The 18,617-nt window shown below is 52.5% G+C and overlaps 9 protein-coding genes across 9 annotated transcripts; 4 read left to right on the top strand and 5 right to left on the bottom strand.

Annotated features, from left to right (window-relative positions):
* Positions 1–50: 50 nt before the first annotated feature.
* BDZ83DRAFT_792462 (uncharacterized protein) lies at positions 51–1,611 on the bottom strand. The gene is made up of 4 exons (XM_060515761.1): positions 1,356–1,611; positions 1,211–1,288; positions 764–1,151; positions 51–706 (listed from the first exon to the last, which is right to left on the bottom strand). The coding sequence occupies exons 1-4, from the start codon at positions 1,547–1,549 to the stop codon at positions 545–547; spliced, it is 822 nt and encodes a 273-aa protein (XP_060364881.1). The 5' UTR covers positions 1,550–1,611; the 3' UTR covers positions 51–544.
* Positions 1,612–4,198: 2,587 nt separating this feature from the next.
* On the top strand, positions 4,199–5,116 carry BDZ83DRAFT_752214 (uncharacterized protein; the record flags this gene model as incomplete). Its single annotated transcript, XM_060514164.1, has 1 exon — positions 4,199–5,116. The coding sequence occupies one exon, from the start codon at positions 4,199–4,201 to the stop codon at positions 5,114–5,116; it is 918 nt and encodes a 305-aa protein (XP_060364882.1).
* Positions 5,117–5,563: 447 nt separating this feature from the next.
* BDZ83DRAFT_752215 (uncharacterized protein) lies at positions 5,564–6,301 on the top strand (the record flags this gene model as incomplete). The annotated part of the gene is made up of 1 exon (XM_060514165.1): positions 5,564–6,301. One exon carries the CDS (start codon positions 5,564–5,566, stop codon positions 6,299–6,301), a length of 738 nt encoding a protein of 245 aa, XP_060364883.1.
* A 1,147-nt stretch (positions 6,302–7,448) lies between these two features.
* On the bottom strand, positions 7,449–8,552 carry BDZ83DRAFT_651804 (uncharacterized protein; the record flags this gene model as incomplete). Its single annotated transcript, XM_060510480.1, has 1 exon — positions 7,449–8,552. One exon carries the CDS (start codon positions 8,550–8,552, stop codon positions 7,449–7,451), a length of 1,104 nt encoding a protein of 367 aa, XP_060364884.1.
* Positions 8,553–9,145: 593 nt separating this feature from the next.
* BDZ83DRAFT_752218 (zinc-binding dehydrogenase) lies at positions 9,146–10,248 on the bottom strand (the record flags this gene model as incomplete). Its single annotated transcript, XM_060514166.1, has 2 exons — positions 9,146–10,123; positions 10,189–10,248. 2 exons carry the CDS (start codon positions 10,246–10,248, stop codon positions 9,146–9,148), a joined length of 1,038 nt encoding a protein of 345 aa, XP_060364885.1.
* Positions 10,249–11,603: 1,355 nt separating this feature from the next.
* Positions 11,604–12,749, top strand: BDZ83DRAFT_719593 (uncharacterized protein; the record flags this gene model as incomplete). The annotated part of the gene is made up of 2 exons (XM_060512194.1): positions 11,604–12,510; positions 12,565–12,749. The coding sequence occupies 2 exons, from the start codon at positions 11,604–11,606 to the stop codon at positions 12,747–12,749; spliced, it is 1,092 nt and encodes a 363-aa protein (XP_060364886.1).
* A 432-nt stretch (positions 12,750–13,181) lies between these two features.
* BDZ83DRAFT_621458 (uncharacterized protein) lies at positions 13,182–15,328 on the top strand. The gene has a single exon (XM_060508266.1). The coding sequence runs from the start codon at positions 13,368–13,370 to the stop codon at positions 15,156–15,158; it is 1,791 nt and encodes a 596-aa protein (XP_060364887.1). The 5' UTR covers positions 13,182–13,367; the 3' UTR covers positions 15,159–15,328.
* BDZ83DRAFT_320697 (uncharacterized protein) lies at positions 15,248–16,492 on the bottom strand. Its single transcript, XM_060502371.1, has 2 exons — positions 15,677–16,492; positions 15,248–15,640 (listed from the first exon to the last, which is right to left on the bottom strand). The coding sequence occupies exons 1-2, from the start codon at positions 16,391–16,393 to the stop codon at positions 15,338–15,340; spliced, it is 1,020 nt and encodes a 339-aa protein (XP_060364888.1). The 5' UTR covers positions 16,394–16,492; the 3' UTR covers positions 15,248–15,337.
* Positions 16,493–17,073: 581 nt separating this feature from the next.
* Positions 17,074–17,628, bottom strand: BDZ83DRAFT_752222 (uncharacterized protein; the record flags this gene model as incomplete). The annotated part of the gene is made up of 1 exon (XM_060514167.1): positions 17,074–17,628. One exon carries the CDS (start codon positions 17,626–17,628, stop codon positions 17,074–17,076), a length of 555 nt encoding a protein of 184 aa, XP_060364889.1.
* Between the last annotated feature and the right edge of the window lie 989 nt (positions 17,629–18,617).

Consider the following 18,617-nt stretch of genomic DNA (forward strand, 5'->3'; position numbering starts at 1 on the left):
CGTTGACTGCCGACCATTTGCTCGCTCTTCAGGTGAAGAAAGCGATGACACGGGCAACGGTTCACATGACCAGGAGGATGAAGACTCGAGCTGGATACTTGTAAGCTGTAATTTTGTTTGTTCTCTCTACGACATGCTAGACTCTGTATTTGAGTGGGAACGGCAGTCTCGCTCTGTCCGGTACCCAAAAACGCGTCCATGGGATGGCTGAGAGCTCAGCACTAGAGGCAAAAAACCGGTGGTCATCTATGTCGTCGTCCTTGTTTTCTTTGTTGTGGTCGCCGTCGCCCGTGAGCCTGTAAAGCAACGGCTTATTTCCTGTAAAGTGTGATACGGAAGCAATTGATATTGAGCGCCGAACAATATAGCAATTACGGCATTCATGCATCAAACTCGTCATGTGAAGCCGTTGCACGATATTTTTTCATAGTGAAGCTTTTCATAATCTGTTTCGCTTTGTACGTAAGATCTCCAACATTTGAACCATCACGGTCCTGATTCCCGTCGTAATGTTCCTCGAACTCTCCTCGTTGCAATCTGTCTGTTAAACATTTGAGCGGCTAAGAAGCTGGTGTGGTTGCCGGGCGATGGTTGATATCAGATCTGCCATCAACATCTCAATCACAAGTTTGACACTGTAAGCAACCGGATGAGTAATGGCGTAAAGAAAAGGGTTGGGAAGCGACATCATAACAATGATGAGAATCTGACGCAGCTATCAGCATGGCTACATAGTAATCAAACATTGAAGAGATGAACTCACATCCATTGACAAAGAGACCGAAACGGCAGCGACGTTGCAGTTGAACAATAACCAATACTTCGTGAGACCTCCGGCAATCAGTTCCCGTCGCACTTTGCGGAGGAAAATTGCATTCAGAGTGAGATCCACCATTAGATAGATGATCTTTTCCATGCGATCCCAGATCTCATTGATGCGCACAAACGGTTCCTTATGTGTCAAACGCGCCGGGATCCATATGCAGGCAACCGAGATATTGATGATGCCGACTATGACGAGCAAGCAGATCTTCATGATTTTTACTCTGCTTTTGTCCATTATGACGAGGCCCAGGCGATTCGCGATGATTTGGAGGGCTAGCTGCGTCTGCAACGTCCACAAAATGCAACTTCCAAAGAAGAAGCCGAGGCTAGATTGAAGGGTTAGCTACGTTACCCTGATCTTTGCGGATTGATGTCGGTGTCTTACGTTCCCAACAGATCACCTCGAATGAAGAGCCAGTTGATGATGGCTTGGAGCAAATTGGCAATAAGTAGAACCCATATCCTTTCAACTGTTATCACTCACGATCGCTGCAACGGAATTGACTTGACAATAACGAATTGACACTCACATCCACACATAAAGGTTGAAAAACGACTTCGTTTTCATGTAGATAGAGACAGTCTGCTGTGAGGCTTTCACTGCAATGAGTATCGTGAGACCAATTGTGATGCCAAAGTAGATACTTGGTATCTCAAGGGAGTAGACGGCCGTGCCAAACGCCTGAGCTCCTATCGTCGCTTCAACATCAACAGTGATGGCCATGTTGACAAGGAGTGATGAGTGTGTGAAGTTGACGAGAATCGATCAACGGTGTTTCATCAGCGCTTGGCGAACAAAGAGGCCGATGATCACGTCTAGCGGGATTGCCACTTATATGTAAGCCCGCCTACTGGCCGGACGGTGATCGCGACCGGCGCCTTAGTGCCGTCCCCAGGACGTTGATTCGCGGGGCTGGTTTACCGCTAGTTCAATGTGGCATACGCCAAAACACATGCTTCCTGCAATGCAGGTATTTTAAGCCCACGATGGCAATGACTCGAGTTCTGCAGTCGCCAGGTCTCGATGGTGTTTTCACGCAATTCAATGTCGTGCAGACATCGACTCTACCAAGTCGGCGGAAGAACAGCACAAGTTCTCGACTCCGTACTCTGAACATAACAGATTCTGGAGACCTAACGCCTCTGAGTACCTCACCTTGAAACTATTACTCTCTTGAATCCGTCGTCATCTACAGCGGTGTCCGGTGAACCATTGAATTTTGCCCGATAATAGTTTGGGTAACGCATTCTCGAAATCGGCAGAGGCTGAGAAGTGATGTATATCTTCATACCGGCCAAAATGCCTAGTCTATGATGGAATATAATGCGAACTGATTTTCCGGGACCGAGATCCCCGCTCAGTTGGGGATGTGATGTCCATAGTACCCTCACCTCTTCTCTTGCGTGATTGTCCATGTCGCAAGAACAATCTGCCGCCTTGGTGCACTTAGATAGGTCACATCATGGTGACGAGACTCGGAGCGGTCTAGACCTCCAACTACGCGAAGCTCCCCCAAGGATCCTTATCACGCATGGCACTTAGCTATATCTCCACGTAAGGATTGGTGTGACCGGCATAAAACGTGGCCAAACCCTGCCACGTTCTGCACCCAAGTCTTGGGAGACACGGCTGGAAAGGGCCGAAAGAACACTCTGGTCGGCGACGATTGGACGACTTTCATAGCTTCACATTGCTTTTTCTTCCCTCGTATAAGGTGGCTTCGGGGCGCTGCCATTCGAAGCCAGCCACCGGACCTGGATCCGAAGACGTGGAGTCGGTGAGACGGTTAAAGTAGGATCCAGGTAGACGGTACACTTATCTTTGGAATGAAACGACAGGGGCCATTCATGACCATGAGATCAAAATCACCTTCTTTCTTCTAGAATGAGCTGATTTCGATGGCGAGATATGCCGGTGACAATCGAGCGAAACAAGTTGGAAAAGATGCTCCACGGTAATAGGTCTTACGGGAACTAGCGACATCAACTAGCGCGACGTGAGAAGTGATAATGGCTGAGTGAAACAGCGAGAGTATTCACAGCTCGGGAGTCTCGACTTCAGTAGATCCTCAGCCGGTGAGAATTGAATTCATAACAATCACCCTAACTACATCGTGATGATTGGGATACGAAAAAAATGCTCCATTTCAGCGGGAGGGGTGGCAAAGTTGGGCGACGCGCCAACGTAGGTACTTTTGGCAGTTTCGCTAATCCACTCGTGAGCAATGAGTTATCCCGTTGCAAGATTGGATGGAGGCAAGAGAAGAGGACGAATCTATGAGAAGAACCGAAATCTACCGGTCGGTGAGGCCAAGAAGTTGCGTGCGTCTCGACGTAGCATCAAAGCTGCAGCCTTTGAGCACTGCCTCCATATGTACCTGCAACGAAGACGTGACATGTTGCCATATGTGATTTGTTTTTGGCTGCTGATCAAAATCATTCGATATCACTTGACCATTACGGGTCCATGTCATTAGTAGTGCTTTGCAGACGTCAAGGTATGTCTGGACATACATGATCAGAATGATGAACACCACTCCCGAGTCTTGTTCGCCCTAGACAAGAGGCTTTCGGGCAATACCTTGGATGAACGCAGCCCTCCCATGGCCATGTAAGCGAAACTCTTTCTCATGGAAGACGCCCTGCACCTCTATTGATCTTTGTAAATGTAATCAGCTATTTGACACGTGTGAGCTGGAAGGACATCAAAGGCTCCAGTGCATTCCTTCGAGCCGATAGACAAGGGGCCATTCCACATTGATGTATGCCAATGGCACGTCAACGTCGCGACCATAGGCGCCTTGGCGCGCAAGACGTCTTTATTCTGCCAACGGCCGAGGCTTCGGGGTCTACGGTGGCTTGCAGAGACTCGCTCGTGTAACAACGCCTCGTAGCACCGGCCAGATCGGCGGTGAAACTTGAGCAGTATTGTCCCATTGGCAGTCGGCCCTGCCCGGGGTTCTGCACAACCTTCCTTTGATCTAGTCTCATCCCTTTTACTGCAAAACCCCGCGCCCTGTTTGCTCTGTAGAATTCATCGAGAGGTGCGGGGAAGGGGCACCAGCTAGCATGACTTCTTTCTCTTCCATTGCCTGGCTCGGTAAACATAACGGAGACTTTGGTAAGCTCATGTCTATAGAAACTTCTATCGTGTAGCTACTGGGTTTTTGGTTTCTATTCCATGCAATGACGATACAGGACAGCCGTGGGGCCCGCGGCAAACATTGTGAGCGATTGGATAATTTACGACGTCAAGCATGTAAGCGCTGCCAGTTACTTTGCTTCAAAATCGCAACTACTTCCAGTCATAAAATTCCAGTTTTGGTAGCAGCAACTAGAGTTCAGATTCGCACATCGTTCCTTCGAATTCAATATGTTGTCCACAATCGTCACGATTCTCGCTACTCTTGCCGCTGGGCAAAGCACACCCTGGCCCAAATTTGGCAACTGGACCGAGGAATTCAATGGTCATCCATACATCCTCTCAGGCCCAATTACCCTAGGAAAGAAAATCGACTTCGAACTCGAGCGATGCCACTATGTCCAAAGACTCCTCAACGAGCGCACACGCGTCCTCAACAGCCAGATCCCACTCCCGACCCCAGCCTCCCTCTGCATGGACATCCTCGCCAAAAGAAAAGCTTCCATCGGCGACCAAGGCTTCCTCGAGCTCTTCTCCAAGGACATTGAAGATGGGAAACAGTTCTGGTATGATGTCAACTCCAACTCCACGCTGCATGACCCAACCACATGGAAAGCAGTCGAGTGTCGTGCTCTCGTACCACTTCCCAACGTCAACGCGTGGGCTTTTTCGACCTGGTCTGCCTCACCTCTCGCAGACGCTGCTAATAACCGCGGCAATGCGGAGCACTACTTCAAAAAGTCGAGTTACGCTGGAGGAGGAGCGACTGGCACATCGCGGATCCTGGAGAGTTGGGGCGGGGTGATGACCAATTTTAGTATTCCCAACTACAGCCCGCGAAAATGTGCGCAGAGACCGATGGTGCGATCGCTGCCTGAGTTTCGACTCAAGGCTTGCGGTGACAAGAATCTGGTAGACGAAAAGAATACCAGGTTTGGGGTGTTGAATATTGCTGCGAGGGATGTCAGTGTGGCTGGGACGAGGTATCTTGATATTTATGCCTCCGTGTGGTATGGTAGCGGTATCTCGGAGGAGCATCTCGAGGCGGAGAGGCAGCATATTATTATTGAGATTGTCAACTTAAGTTTGAAAGCTCAGGAAGATGTGACGAGTGGGAGATTTAGGGTTCCCGCACCTCCTGCGTCTTGAGGCTGGTGTCTCTGGGTGTCATGAGGCCATTGGAGGAGAGTGGCTCTCGCACTGACTCCAGTGAGAGTTTTCGGTAATTTGGAAAGATCATCACCGTGTATGCTAGCTCCAGAATCCCCAAATCCTTCAGGCCTCAATAACCTCACACGGCGTGACTCATCACCATTCTCCCAGGCAATAGACATAATTAACAAAGAAGATGCAGCAACAAAGCAACAATCTCATCATTCTGCCTCCATCTACTTGTTGTTATCCAACAGTCTGATGCTCAAAATGACATCGGAAAACCAAGCACGGGTGATCATCCAGCGGCGTCCGCTAAACACATCACCATCAGCCCGACTAAACTCCTACAATCACCACGCTCTGGCGCCATGGCTCGAACAGACAGGCTATCTGACCCCTTCCTACCTACACCGAAGAGAGCAGGAAATCGCGCCGTTCAACATGGGTCGCTGGATGACGCCGCGCATTCAGGAGTGCATGCTGAATCCGCCCACAGCAATCCACCACTTGACCAAAGATGAAGTCCGCCAACTTCTCGAGATTTCAGCGGAGTTGAATTACGACATCGCGAAAGCTGAAAAGAGTCAAACTTTGAGTGGGCTGGCAGCAGTGATGGGACAGAAGACCAAGAGTCTTGAGACGGGCACATCAGCTGGGTATTTCATTCGCACAAGTCACTGCAGCCCAAAAGACGCTGATGGAGGAAATCTCCAACCTGTAAACAACATGTGCGAAGCAGTCGTGAAGCTTGCTTCTTCGAAACGGACCGTCCAGGCCCTTTTGAGCCTGTTTTATCAACTCAGACAAGACGCGGATTCTCCGGATAACCAGCTGTACTTCTTTCCGTACTACAATGACCTCGACCGCTTGAGCGAGTGGCGATGCTACGTCAAGGAAGGCTACATCGTTGCAATCAGCCAGAGCAGATTCTATCAGCCAAATCACGCTGGTATGACTGACGAGATGCTGGGTAGGCTAGCATTTCAGGCTCGTCGCCTGTGGTCGCGCATCGCACCGGATCTGAACTTCAAGAGCTGCATCCTAGACGTCTACGCCGAGATGCTCGATCCCAAGTTTGAGCTGAAGCTTATTGAGATCAATCCCTGGGGTGCACACTCCGGCTCAGGCAGTTTACTCTTCCACTGGCTCGACGATGCGGGTATCCTTGATCCTGAATAGCACAACGGGACGACTGTGATAAGATTGGTTGAGGCAGGTGAGGCGAAGGCCCTCACGCGCGATGAGGCTTTTCAGATTGGTCGAGGTGGAATTATTGAGGACGAGTTGCGGTGTTTGCGGGAGAGAGGGCTTGAGTGGGTTCTGGAGGATGACAGACATGCTGGTTTTATGGCTTTGCCGGTGCCGGATGGACAGTCTGGGCTTACGACGAGGAAAGATGGTCTTGAGATGTTTCGGAAAGGATTGGATGGGGAGGTTACGGGGGTGAGGCCGAGGGATCACCCACGATTTCTCAAGTTGAAAAGGGCGTTTGAAACTAGCCGTTGAGGTTAGCACTGAGGCTAGGGGCGTTTGACTGTGTCTAATCTTCGAGGCCAAACGTTGTCCTTTTCAGGCTTAGGGAATTTGGAATCATGGATAGTGTATATGTGCGCAGCATAATGAGAGACTCAGTTCCGGTCCTCTGAAGGTATCTGTCTATCTAAGTCGTCCCAACGACTCTCGATATCACCCAATTGCCCCAGAATATTCGGATTCTCCAAATCGTCTCTCGCTCTAATCACGTGTGTATGAAGTTCTCAAAGCAATCTAATTGCACGCTGTTCTCAACTGTCAATCTCTGAATAAGGTGAAAGATGTAAATAAACTCACAGCGGCAAGTGCGATCTACCAGGTTCTAAGTTCGTTCGGCCGGGAAGCCAAGTGCCTGCTCGATGCCTTGTGCCGGACTGGCTACTGAGACCTCGCCCTTCGGGGCGTTGAGACCGCCGTCGACGTGTTCATTGGCGACTGGGGCCTGCTCAACAAAGTCCTCGTAGGACTTGTAACCTTGGAGCAAGGTTACAAGACCCGCTGAATTGGGGTCATGGCTATGGCCAGTCTCAAGGTCATAAGGCGAAGGGATTCCAGCCATCGGGTGACCTTTCATCAGCTCACTGTTCTTGAAGTAGTCCCAATATGCGCGGAACGCCTTCTCGGTCGTTGGGGTGCCCGAAGCACTGGCAAGCTTGAAGTATTCGATGACGGCAGTGAGGTGGGCGGGCTCGATCTGCTTTCCACAAACCTGCATCAGGTGAAAACTGGAAGAATGCTTTAGATCAACCATCTGGAGCTGAGCCTTGCGCATGCCGGTGTTCTGGCGTGCCTCCTAAGGAACCAGAAGGACGGTTTGACGGAAGTGGTGGAGGATCTCCTCGTGGTCCTCATGGAGCTCTCCCGTTGGAGCAATCGCGATGGGGACTCCAGTTCGGACATACCAACGAAGACCGAGGTGGAAAAGCTTTCCGATAGGGAAGGCTTCGAAGTACTGGTGTGAAGCGGGGACGTGGACCTTCTCGATCTGGCGGGTGACGCCCAGAGCCTCCAACCAGCGATCCGAGAGATCATTGATCTTGAGAGCCGCGATGACACCGCCCTCAAGGATGAATCGACTGGGCTGAGAGACGGCTGGATTGACCGAATTGAGCACATGGCAGTCAAGAGCGTGGCGAAGGTCGCGCACGCCCAAGTCACGGGGTGACTTGAAGGCTCCGTTGGACTCGAGATCGTACGCCCAGACAACGACCGCGCCGAAGTAACACGCCAGAAACCCGGGCTTGCCAAAGCTCTGAATGCAGCTATTGAGGTTGCCGGGGGAAGTGTCCTTGTACGAAGCGAACTTGATGGCGTCAACTCCGTGGGCTAGGCTCTTCTGGATGGGAGTCGCGACCGAGTTCAGACCGACGTGGATGATGTCAGGGTCGGAGCTGTTGTTGGACTTGGCAGCCGCCTTCGCAATGGTGATCTCGTCGGTAGCAAAACTCATCTTGCCAGTCTTGCGATTCATCTGAAGAGAGATCCAGATGGGCTTAGGGTTGGATCCATCTACAGGAAGCAACGCGGCGAGAAAGTGGTTGTTAGATGGTCGACTCTCCAACGGAAGGCTGAAGGCAGGCTTAGTCTTGGCATCTTGACGTCCAACACAGAGCCGCTGATGGAGGTCGTCAGCCTCGAGGCACTGGGCTGAGCAGTACCTGGCCGACTTGCAGTGGCAGCGGTACTTCCGGGTGGAAGGGTTGCCGCAAGCCAGGCACTGCTCGGCCTCCTGTCGCTCTGGCTGGTTTTTGGAGGAGGCATAGGTGTTGGGATCGTGAAGAGCCCAGTTGCCTCCTTCACTGCCCTTCTCTGCCATCGAGTATTGCTCAATGGGGGGCAAAAGGACGGTGAAGGTGACCACTGGCTGCCACACTGATTGGCCGTGGGATGAAGACATGCTGAAGGGATGAGGCCGTCAGTAGATGAAAGAGGCTTGGATGAGAGAGGGCGAGCAATGATCCGTTACGTGAGTTGGTCAGATCGCTGGCAGCGTTTGTGGTTATTGATGAGAATTTCGGAGACAAGGACCGACGGAAGCGATCTTGCTTGGGGGACGAAATGAAGTGAGATGACCAAGACCTTGTTGATAACAAGGGAAAGGCAGGTAGGATGATGGATGTATGAACCGATTGAGTTGATTGGGTCGAAAGTTGAGGTCGACAAGAAAGACGGGAGGAAGGGTGGAAGCAAAGGTGAGAGAGTGAGGTTGAGAAGTTGAGATTGGGGGTATTGGTGGGAAAGGTAAAAGCTCAAAGAAACCCAGGTGGTGAGAAAGGAAAGCCCTAATTGTAGAAGCAAGAGTGAGAGATGACCGTTCAAAAAGCAATAGTGATCCTGAGGCAGATCAAAAAAAAACAAAAAAGGAAAACACAGCGGTGAAGGGGTATTGACATTATATTCATTTAACCATGTTATCACGTGCAATATCCATAACCAAAGTTACAAGTTAGTAACTTCAATCGCTATTTGTTTCTTTGATTCTCAAGTGGTCTAAACAATCTTGTAGACCAGCTTCTCAGCACTCACACCGCCCTTGGCCTGCAACTCAAAGCCCTTGTTGATATCATCCAGGCCACCAAACTCCTTTTGGGGGTTGGGCTTGATGGAGCCATCCTCCAACCACTTGGGCAGAAGACCCAAGTACTTCTCCCAAAACTTCTTATCCTCAGGCTTCTCCCCATCAATGTTGTCGAAGCTTCCATACGTAAGAGCCCTTCCGAAGACCGAGTAAACCAACGTGCTCTCGACCTTAACTCCCTCAGGAGCACCGACCTCCTTCGCCTTGCGCGGCAGAATGCAGACAACGTGGCCTCCCTCGGGTGAGAGCGCCGTCGCAACAGCCTTTGTGGTCTCGACTTCGCTGATAGCGTCAAAAACGTGCTTCAGGCCGTTCTTCGCCGCCTTCTTGACCTGCTCGATCCAATCGGCGTCGCGGTAATCAATCGCCACATCCGCACCAAGACTCTTCAGGAGTGCGTGGTTCTTCTTGCCTCCAGTCGCGATGACATACAACCCAGCCTTCTTCGCCAGCTGGATGGCATACAACCCAACACTGCCCGTTCCGCCATTAATCAACACCGGAATCGCCCCTTTGCTCGGGCTCGTGGGCTCAGGAAGTCCCAGCCGCTGGAACAGCGCCTGAACAGCGGTAGCAAAAGCCAAAGGAATAACCGCGGCCTGAGAATCCGTCACGGACTCGGGGACGGGAAAGACGAGGCTGCTCTCGATGACGGCGTACTGAGCAAATACGCCGCGGGGTGGGTCGTCGCTGGTTCCCATGACAAAGCCTGCAACGCGCTGGCCTTCTTTGAGGGAGGAACCGTTGGGGTCTGCGACGGTGCCGGCGAAGTCGCAGCCAACGGTGCGGCCTGCGGGAGCGCCTGCTGTGGCTTTCCAGTCGGTTGGATTCTGGGCCACGGCGGAGATCTTGACGAGGATTTCGCCTGAGCCAGGATGAGGCTTCGGGACCTGGGATGGTGGTTAGTACATAATCATGAGGACCACTTGAGAGGCATCTGAATGACATCATATACCTCTTGGACCTTGGCGGTCTTGTCGCCTTGAGAGACGAGAGCTCGGATGGTGCCTGCCATTGTTGCTGTGTATGATATCGGTCTCAATTGGGTGTTTGGGGGAGTTATAGCTGAGATTGAAGCCAATGGACGATGTTGTTGAAGATGCTGATCAGAGTGATAGCGTCGAGATGAATGACGGAATAAAGACGAATTTAAGTCAAGAGGAGGAGTTGTTGAAATAACACGTGGGATTAGTAACCTGGCATTCAAGCTGTTGCTGAGAAATCGCGTGCTCAAGTGGGTAGACGCCATGGACGAGAACAAAGGTTGGTCAACTCAAGGTACCCGTGGGTGGTCTTGGAATCGCGCTTAGAATCAATAAGACTCTGCAAAATCCCCCAGTGAGTCGCATCTGCCCCACGAAGTTATTTCCGCGGACGAATAAGTTTGGTCATTGACGCCTTTAAGGTGGTGCAAAAAGGAGCTATCCGCAGTGCCGGGGCGCACAGACTTTCGGCATTAGTCACCAAGGGGCTGTTTCTGCTTAGAAATATGGCTGGACAGCTGGATATAGCAAGGGAATTCCCCAACAAACAACTAACTTTGTCAACGTCCAGTTGAGCTATTGAAGCATAGTCTGCCTCTGTATTCTTCCATGGAACAGTACTCGAGCTGAACTTGAGCTACGGCAGAGGATGATGAGGGGATTCTCAACCTTTCTCCGGTCTCATGAAACGCGCTGTGACCAAGTCTCGCTTGACCAACGAGGTTCCTAGTAGCCAAACCTTTGCGTGACACATTGTCATCAGCATTTATGTACAGTAATTGGCTTCCCTGGCTTACACCTATGAGAATGAACTCTCTCAAAGGTTGTTGTTCATGGATGAGACCAATGCCCGATTAAACGAGCTACCTTAATCTAACATCGGCACCTTGACCTTCCCAACCTTCGGCTTTGCTCCCGACCCAATTCATCCTCGGACCACACGGCCGGTCTCCATCACCCCGCTTCGTGGGAGCCCGACCGAACACGGCAATCATTTAACCAAAAGCTCCGAACCCACCACCGATGAGGATGGATCGGAGAAGATCAGATGTATTCCCCTCCTCAATGTCAACGTCTGCGATGCAGTAACTGCCCGTTTCAAGATCTTACGCATTGGAATTCCCTGTCAATCACCTTGGCGCAGCACCAACCCCTCTCAAAGTAACACAGAGTTTCTTATCATGGTGCATCTCCGACGTGACCTTCGGAACCGGGGTTGTGCGTACCCCACAAGTGTCTCTGGCGCCATACCGGCCGTGAATGATAAAAGCATTCCAACGCTCATATCTACTGGCTTGGGCCATGTCCGGACATACCTCGTGGCACCGGGCTCCGAGGCATCAATCCTCAACATCTACCAAGGAACTTCATGTGAGAGATCACCGTAATGAAGCCCCTCTCATCGGCAGTGCTCACCTGCGCCCTCGCCTCATCAGCTTGGGCCGCATCCTACACCGAATCCCTCCTCAGCCTACACAAGACCCTCGTCGAAGCCGACTCAACAACCAAATCCGAAGCCCTCGGAACACAAGCCCTCAAAGGCTACCTCGAGACGAACTTCACAGTCGAGCTCCAAACAGTCGAAGGGACCCGCCAAAACGTCTTTGCCTATCCCGGCACCGCCCGCGAAGCCCGCGTCCTCGTCACATCGCACTTTGACACCGTGCCGCCATATATCCCGTACTCCCGTTCCGGCGATGAGATTCGCGGCAGAGGAACTTCTGATGCCAAGGGCAGCGTCGCAGCACAGATTATCGCTGTAGAGGAGCTCCTCGAAAGCGGGGAGATTGCCGAGGGCGACGTCGCGCTGCTATACGTTGTTGGCGAGGAATCTGGAGGCGACGGCATGGGTGCTGCAAACACGCTGGGCTTGACGTGGGAATCTGTCATCTTTGGCGAGCCGACGGAGAACACCCTCGTCCGGGCGCACAAGGGCGTGCTGGGGTTCAATATCACGGCCGATGGCGTTGCGGGGCATTCCGGATATCCCGAGTACGGTCGGAGCGCGATTGATCTGCTCGTTCGGGCGTTGGACAACATTCAGGATACAAAGTTGCCGTGGACGGAGGAGTTTGGGAATACCACGTTGAATGTGGGCTTGATTGAGGGCGGGGTCGCGCCGAATGTGATTCCCGAGAGCGCGTCAGGGAGGGCGTCGATTCGCGCTGCGACTGAAGATTTGCAGGGGGTTCAGGATGTTTTGCAAAAGGCTGTGTCGGAAGTGACGCCGGAGTATGTCAATTTGACGTTTACTGGGTATGGTTTGCCAGTGAGTCTGGACTACGATGTTGAAGGTATGTTGTTTGCCCTCGTTGTTTTGCTGGAACGGCCTCGACTGACACAAGCAGGCTTCAACACCACCGTGGTGAACTATTACACTGATGTACCGCGCCTGAACGGAACCCACAAGCGTTACTTATATGGACCTGGAACTATTCTAGTGGCTCACTCGGCTGATGAGCGCATCACTGTTCAGGATCTCGAGCTTGCCGTGGAGGACTATAAGAAGCTGATTCTTGCTGCCTTGAAGTGAAGGGCTCTCGATTGCTTGTAGTTGAATGCCAATAACATGCCTTAATCAGACCCGAGCTCAACCGGCTCTATCGTCAATGCTCTCTACATTGCCTGACTCGTTTTGGCGCCCTTAGACGGCCCCCTTGTGCCCATATTACCTGTGAGTGGTGGAAGGTGCGTTGATTTCACGATGAGATGAACCAATGTCACTGTTCATGTGTAAGAATTTGAGTCAAGACTGGAACCTTGGAGCTCAACATTCGCCTGGATCTCATTGGTATGAGTGAGATGAGACTGGGATCCGTAAGTGAGTCAGTGAGTGAGAGCTCAGTGAGTGAAAGATACGTACCGTCTACCCCTCACGGATGGTCCGTGCCGAACCTGACGTCAGCCGTCTGGGCACTGGCAGTCGCGACCCCGCCATGGCGATGGCGTCACACGTGACAGCTCAGCTGGAGCTCAGCTCAGCTCCCCCAGGCGGCCTCACCACCAGCATCAGCACCAGCGGGACCGGCCGCCGACCATCCACCAAGCTAGCACCATTCCAGACCTAACGGTCACCTTTATTGTGCCTGTCTCTCCTCCTTAAGCTAGCCGCCTATCTCCTCCAAATTCCTCGGATCTCACCACCGCAACAATGTCCAACTCTCGTGGCCTCCCCGATGTCTTGATGACAAAGGTCGACGAGTACGTTGACTCTCTAGCTCCACAGATTCAACCGCGCATCGCGTCTGAGATCGACACGTTCCAGACGAGAACCATTGACAGCCTTGAAGACCAGGTTGTTGACGCCTTCCGTTCACTCTTCAACAAGGACAAGAACTCAGACGATGGCTCGAGAGGACTGAACGACACACCACCCGATGCTTACGGCATTCAATCTCTGCCCTTCGCAGATGAGATTGGCAAGCTCACCCGCAGCTTCAGCGTCATCACAGACGAAGCAGGCGATGACCTGCGCGACATCTTCAACCTCACCGACGAAGCCCGCGGAGGAGGAGGTGGCGGCCCTGAGACGCAATCCCGCGGCATCAGCCACAGCGACTCATTCGGCGGGGCAAAGGGCTTCCTCTCCTCCGCCATCAACGTCGTCCAAGACCACCTGGAGAAGAACAAGGGATCAGGCGGCGGCGGGCAGGGCTTCGAACTCGACGGCCTCCTTGGGGTACTCAGCAACACCGTCAAGGACGCCGCGCGGAACCCCGAGGAGAAGGCCCGTGTCATCAGCCCCGAGATCAAGGAGAAGGTTGGCATGAAATTGAGGGAGCAGCATGCGCCTATTGCGGAGCAGTTCACCAAGATTGCGCTGGAGCATATCAAGCGGTGGCTGCGCGGCAACACGAGCACGCGCGACCTTGGCGACGGTGTCAAGGGCGAGATTGAGGACCAGGTCAAGGATTTGGTCAAGGGGCTTGGAGGCCTGTTTGGAAACAAGAAGAGTTCGCAGGAGGGTAGCCGTGGAATCGGTGATCGTGATGGCCCCGAGGGTGAAGGCGAGAAGGGTGGCTTCTCCAAGGTCATCAGCGACAAGCTCAGCACTGGTCTGGCAAAGGTGCATAGGGAAGTCCGTCTGGAATTCCGCAAGATCCTTGGTGCCATCGAGAAGCAGCTCTTTGAGCTCCTGCCAGACGCCTTCCAGCGGCCTCTGGAGAAGATTCTGGGAGGAAACCCCTTTGACTCCCAGCTCGACCGCGACGCTGGCGGACACGCGGACCGCGGATTCGGAGACGACATCAAGGTGAAGCTAGTCAACAAGATCCGGGCCCTTGTGCGTAAGGTGCAGGAGACACTGCGCGAGAGTATCCTCGGTGTCGTCAACGGCGGTCACCGCAAGTTTGAGCGCGAGAGCTGGGTGTTTGTGCAGAACATTGTCGAGCAAAAGGTGCAAAAGTATCTCCCCAAGGTCAAGATCAACGTGCCGGATGACATTGGCAATGAGAATGTCAGTGTCGGTGCGCCGACGGCGGGATCTCAGCTTGGTGGTGAGCACCACTCGGGTCAGCCCCAGGGTGGCAACTACGCGCCGCCTCCGTCGCAGCAGTATGGTGGACAGGGCTCGCATCCGCAGCAATCATACAACCCGCCTCCAAGCCAGGAGTACCGACCTGAGCAACATCAGCAGCAGCATCAATCACATCAGGAGTACCGGCCTGATCAGAACCAGCCCCCTTCCTCGTACCAGCAGTACCACTCGGATCAATACCAGGGTCAAGGCCAGAACCAGAACTACGGCCAAAGTCAGAACTACAACCAGAACTACAATCAGAACCAGGATCAAGGTTACGGCCAAGGTCACGGTCAAGGCCAACAAAACTACGGAGGTAACCAGAGCTACGGGGGAAACCAAGGCCATGAGAGTGGCCAAGGCTATGGCGGAAATGAGGGCTATCAACAGAACCAGGGATATGGCGAGAACCCGCGATACTAGAACAGCCTCAGAGGGAGCGAAGAATGGACGCTCAGTGAGTCCGCCAAGTCAAAGCAGCATCTGAGGGAATTTGCAGTAGGATAAGGACAAGAATGTCATTGAGAGCGGGTCGATCAAGAGGACATCACCCCAGGTAGCTGAAGCTAATGAATCACGAAAAGAACCCTACCAATTCCATTTCAGTGATCTAACTTGTCTCCCCCCCTGGCCATCTTCAGCGCCTCCTCCATCTTCTTCTCAAGTTGAATACCAACAAGCACATCCAGCATCCTCACAAACTTGCCCCGATTCCCGTCAACCACATCGGCCAACTCTTTCGCACTGTCACCTTCATGGATGACACCGAACTCAACAGAAGCTTCGAGAGCTCTCTGATCAGCATACGGAAACACCTCCTTCCATTCCTCCTGTACCCTTCTCAGAAAGATCCCAGCACCAGTCGGTCCGACACCTTTAATCCCATCAGTCAACACCTTCTCAACCTTCTTCTGCGCCTCCTCCGCCTCCATCCCCTTGACCATCTTCTTCAACGCAATCATCTTCTCAACATCCACCTCGTCTTCCTCCTCCTTTGTCTCCTTCTCCCTATCTTCCTTCTCATCGCCACCACCCCCACAGCAAATCTTCCTCACCCCCTCAACCAAATCCCCCAACTGCACAGCAGTCTTCTCCTTGTGCTGCGTCCTCGCCTCCCACATCACCTTCCTGCGCCCCTCGAACCCAGCTTCGTCGAGGTCCTGCGGCGTGCGCAGGCCAAAGGGCGGGTTGAGCAGCGTGTTGATGGTGCGGAGGCCGAGGCGGTGGGAGATGGGTTTACTTAGGAGGAGGGCGGCGACGAGGTTTTGGAAGGGGGTCAAGGTGGAGTCTGGGTAAGTTAGGCGGGGTCCTTTGTCATCCTCGTTCTCATGGCTGTCGTCGTTGTCTTTATCCTTTGAGGATTTTGAGGTATTGGTTTTCTTCCCGGCGGATTCGGGGGGAGGGTCTTTGCGATGTTGACCTTCGTCCCAGTCGATTTCGCCGTGGCCTTGTGGGAGGGAGGGGAAGGCGAGGGAGAAGGCTTCGTCGCTTAGGAGCCAGTCTACTGTTGCTTTTGGATTCTCGGTTTTGGACTTTTTGGTGTCGGGTTCATCGTCCTGAGCGTGGTTGGCCTGTGAGGCCTCTGAGGCTTTGCGCTTCGTGCCAGTATCGGCGGCTTCGTGATCATTGTTGGATTCGGCCTGACTGCGTGTAGTCATTGTGATGTTATCTGTTAATATTTTTTTTGGGTTGCACTGGTGGCGTGATGAAGGTGTTCGATTAGTTGGGATCGTTGAATTGATTTCAGAGTCTGGTGCTATTAAGAACGGCGTCGACTTTTGAGATGTCTTCTAGGGCTGGAGGGCGGATGATGTCATGACTTCCGCGGTCGACGCCAAAGCGCGTCACTGCGCGTTGAGGGTCTGTTTTTCATTTTTACTTTCTTTCACTGAATGGAAGTGATGAATTCGACAACAGTCGTCGACAACAGTCGAAGTCAGTACTAATGCAGCTTCAGAAGCGGTGTTTCGAGAGCACTTTTCTGTGACCTGTCACTTCGTCCACCAGAGTGAGACGTGATGTTTTCTGCGCAGGTACCTGCGACGAATTAAGTTTTCATGGCAGGTAGTTATTCTATCTTCACGAATCGAGTCAAGGCCAAAATCTGATAAAATGTCTTGTTCTTGAAGTACCTCGTGTTAAGCACTTCCATCCAGTACTACGTAGCCTCAAACATTCGCCAAGGCCATAGGTCGCAACCACGTAGCTAGACAGCAACCGTCCAAGCTAAAGAAAGAGAGTATCGTCAATCCAGAGTGAGAGAGAGAGCTGTAGTCCATCCATCCATCCTGCCGAGTCCAAAGAAAAAAGTGAAGTTCCCAATATGCTTGCGTCCATCTTACTTCTTCTCGACAGCCTCCTCCTTGCCACCATCAGTGTCACCAGTCTCCTCCTTGACAGAACCATCACCACCCTCCTTCATCTCCTCATCGTCGACATCCTTCTCCGCAGCAGCTTCAGCGGCAGAAGCCAAAGCAGCAGCCTCAGCAGCAGCCTCAGCAGCAGCCTCCTCCGCAGCCTTCTGCGCCTTGCCCTTGCGGCCGCGCTTCTTGGTAGGCGTGCCCTCCTCCTCGGCGCCCTCCTCGACTTCAGCAATCTTCTTCTTGCGCGGGGTGGCGGCTTTCTTGGGGCGGGGCGTGGGGATAGAACCAGAACCATCCTCAGTGCTGTTGCTGCTGCCGCCGCCGGCGAACCAGCCGTGCTTGGTGGCGGCGCGGGCGAGGAGGGTGCGGGCGCTGGAGGCGCCGGAGAGGCCGGCCTCCTCGGCCATCTTCTCGAGGACGGCGGTGGTGGGGCGGTCGACGTGCTTCATCATTGCGAGGGCGAGCTTCAGTTCGCCGTCGGTGAGGTTGAGCGTGGCGGCGGCTTCGGAGGTGGTGGTCTTGGGAGGCATTTTTGAGGTTGGGGTTGGTGCTGCTTTGGGTGTCTGGTGAGGTTCGTAATTAGATGGGTCGCGGAGATGAGGGCGAGTGAAATTTCGGTGAGTGAGTGAGTGAGTGAGAAAAAGGTGGATGAGGTGAGATATGAGGAGATGAGACTGTCGTGATACTTACTGTGCGAGGTAGGCGCGAGTTGTCAAAGTGAAAATCAGATGCGTGGGCGAAGCACTCGGAAAGAGGATTATTGGACCCTAGTAGCCGTGGTATTTTGAGTCGATGGTGAAGGGAGATGAGTTGCAAGATATTTGTGAGATCGTGGAAGTGATGTGGGTGGTGAAAGCGATGAGAGTTGTTGCCCTGTAGGAAAAGGTGAGGCGGTTTTATATTCACTCCGCTGAGGCAGACGACGTTCTCGATTCGAATTGATGCTAGGCAGGTACGCACGAAGTGGCTCAAGGAAGGAGCCTTCCAGAAAAAACTGCCTCTTTCCTGGATGGGATGGAAATCAGTACCGGGTCATGAAAAGCGCGCTGTACAAGCCCCATGGCCTCACAGACTCAGGCTGTTGCCTCCTATTGCATCAGCCTACAAAAGGCCATATACAATGGACATGAGACACTTCTTGCTTCCTTAATATTGGCCCTTTGTCTCATCAGGTTCGACAAGTTAACACAGACATCGAGCATAGATGAGAAGCTTCTTCTATCAGTATACACCATGATCAAAACGTTTTGGGGGAGATAGACAAGACATGATAAGGGGAAAAGAATTGGAAGACTACTATAGTGGATGCCTTCTTGTTACATGCCCATCCGCTTTAGATGACAAAGCATCAGACACCATATAGGTAGGTGCCACGACAAACTTGTCTTGACAGGCACACAATCGGATTGTGAGATTCGACTTGTACAGGCAATACTCGAGACTGATTCAGCGACTCGAAAGTTCAATTCAAGGTTATGATACTGATACTAGTGTGACAGGGTATGAGAAGGAAATGGTA

The sequence above is a fragment of the Colletotrichum acutatum genome (genome assembly GCF_030867785.1).
Source record: "Colletotrichum acutatum strain CBS 112980 chromosome Unknown BDZ83scaffold_47, whole genome shotgun sequence".
Lineage (NCBI taxonomy): Eukaryota > Fungi > Ascomycota > Sordariomycetes > Glomerellales > Glomerellaceae > Colletotrichum > Colletotrichum acutatum.

Bases quoted from the DNA above. Each gene is read 5' to 3' on its own strand.
- BDZ83DRAFT_792462 (XM_060515761.1), bottom strand. From the start codon at position 1,549: ATGGCCATCACTGTTGATGTTGAAGCGACGATAGGAGCTCAGGCGTTT. The intron at 1,152-1,210 runs GTAAGACACCGA...CCTTCAATCTAG, and splicing joins CGAGGTGATCTGTTGGGAAC to CCTCGGCTTCTTCTTTGGAA. The intron at 707-763 runs GTGAGTTCATCT...TAGCTGCGTCAG, and splicing joins CGGTCTCTTTGTCAATGGAT to ATTCTCATCATTGTTATGAT.
- BDZ83DRAFT_621458 (XM_060508266.1), top strand. From the start codon at position 13,368: ATGTCCAACTCTCGTGGCCTCCCCGATGTCTTGATGACAAAGGTCGAC.
- BDZ83DRAFT_320697 (XM_060502371.1), bottom strand. From the start codon at position 16,393: ATGACTACACGCAGTCAGGCCGAATCCAACAATGATCACGAAGCCGCC. The intron at 15,641-15,676 runs GTCAAGGGGATG...GCGCAGAAGAAG, and splicing joins TGATTGCGTTGAAGAAGATG to GTTGAGAAGGTGTTGACTGA.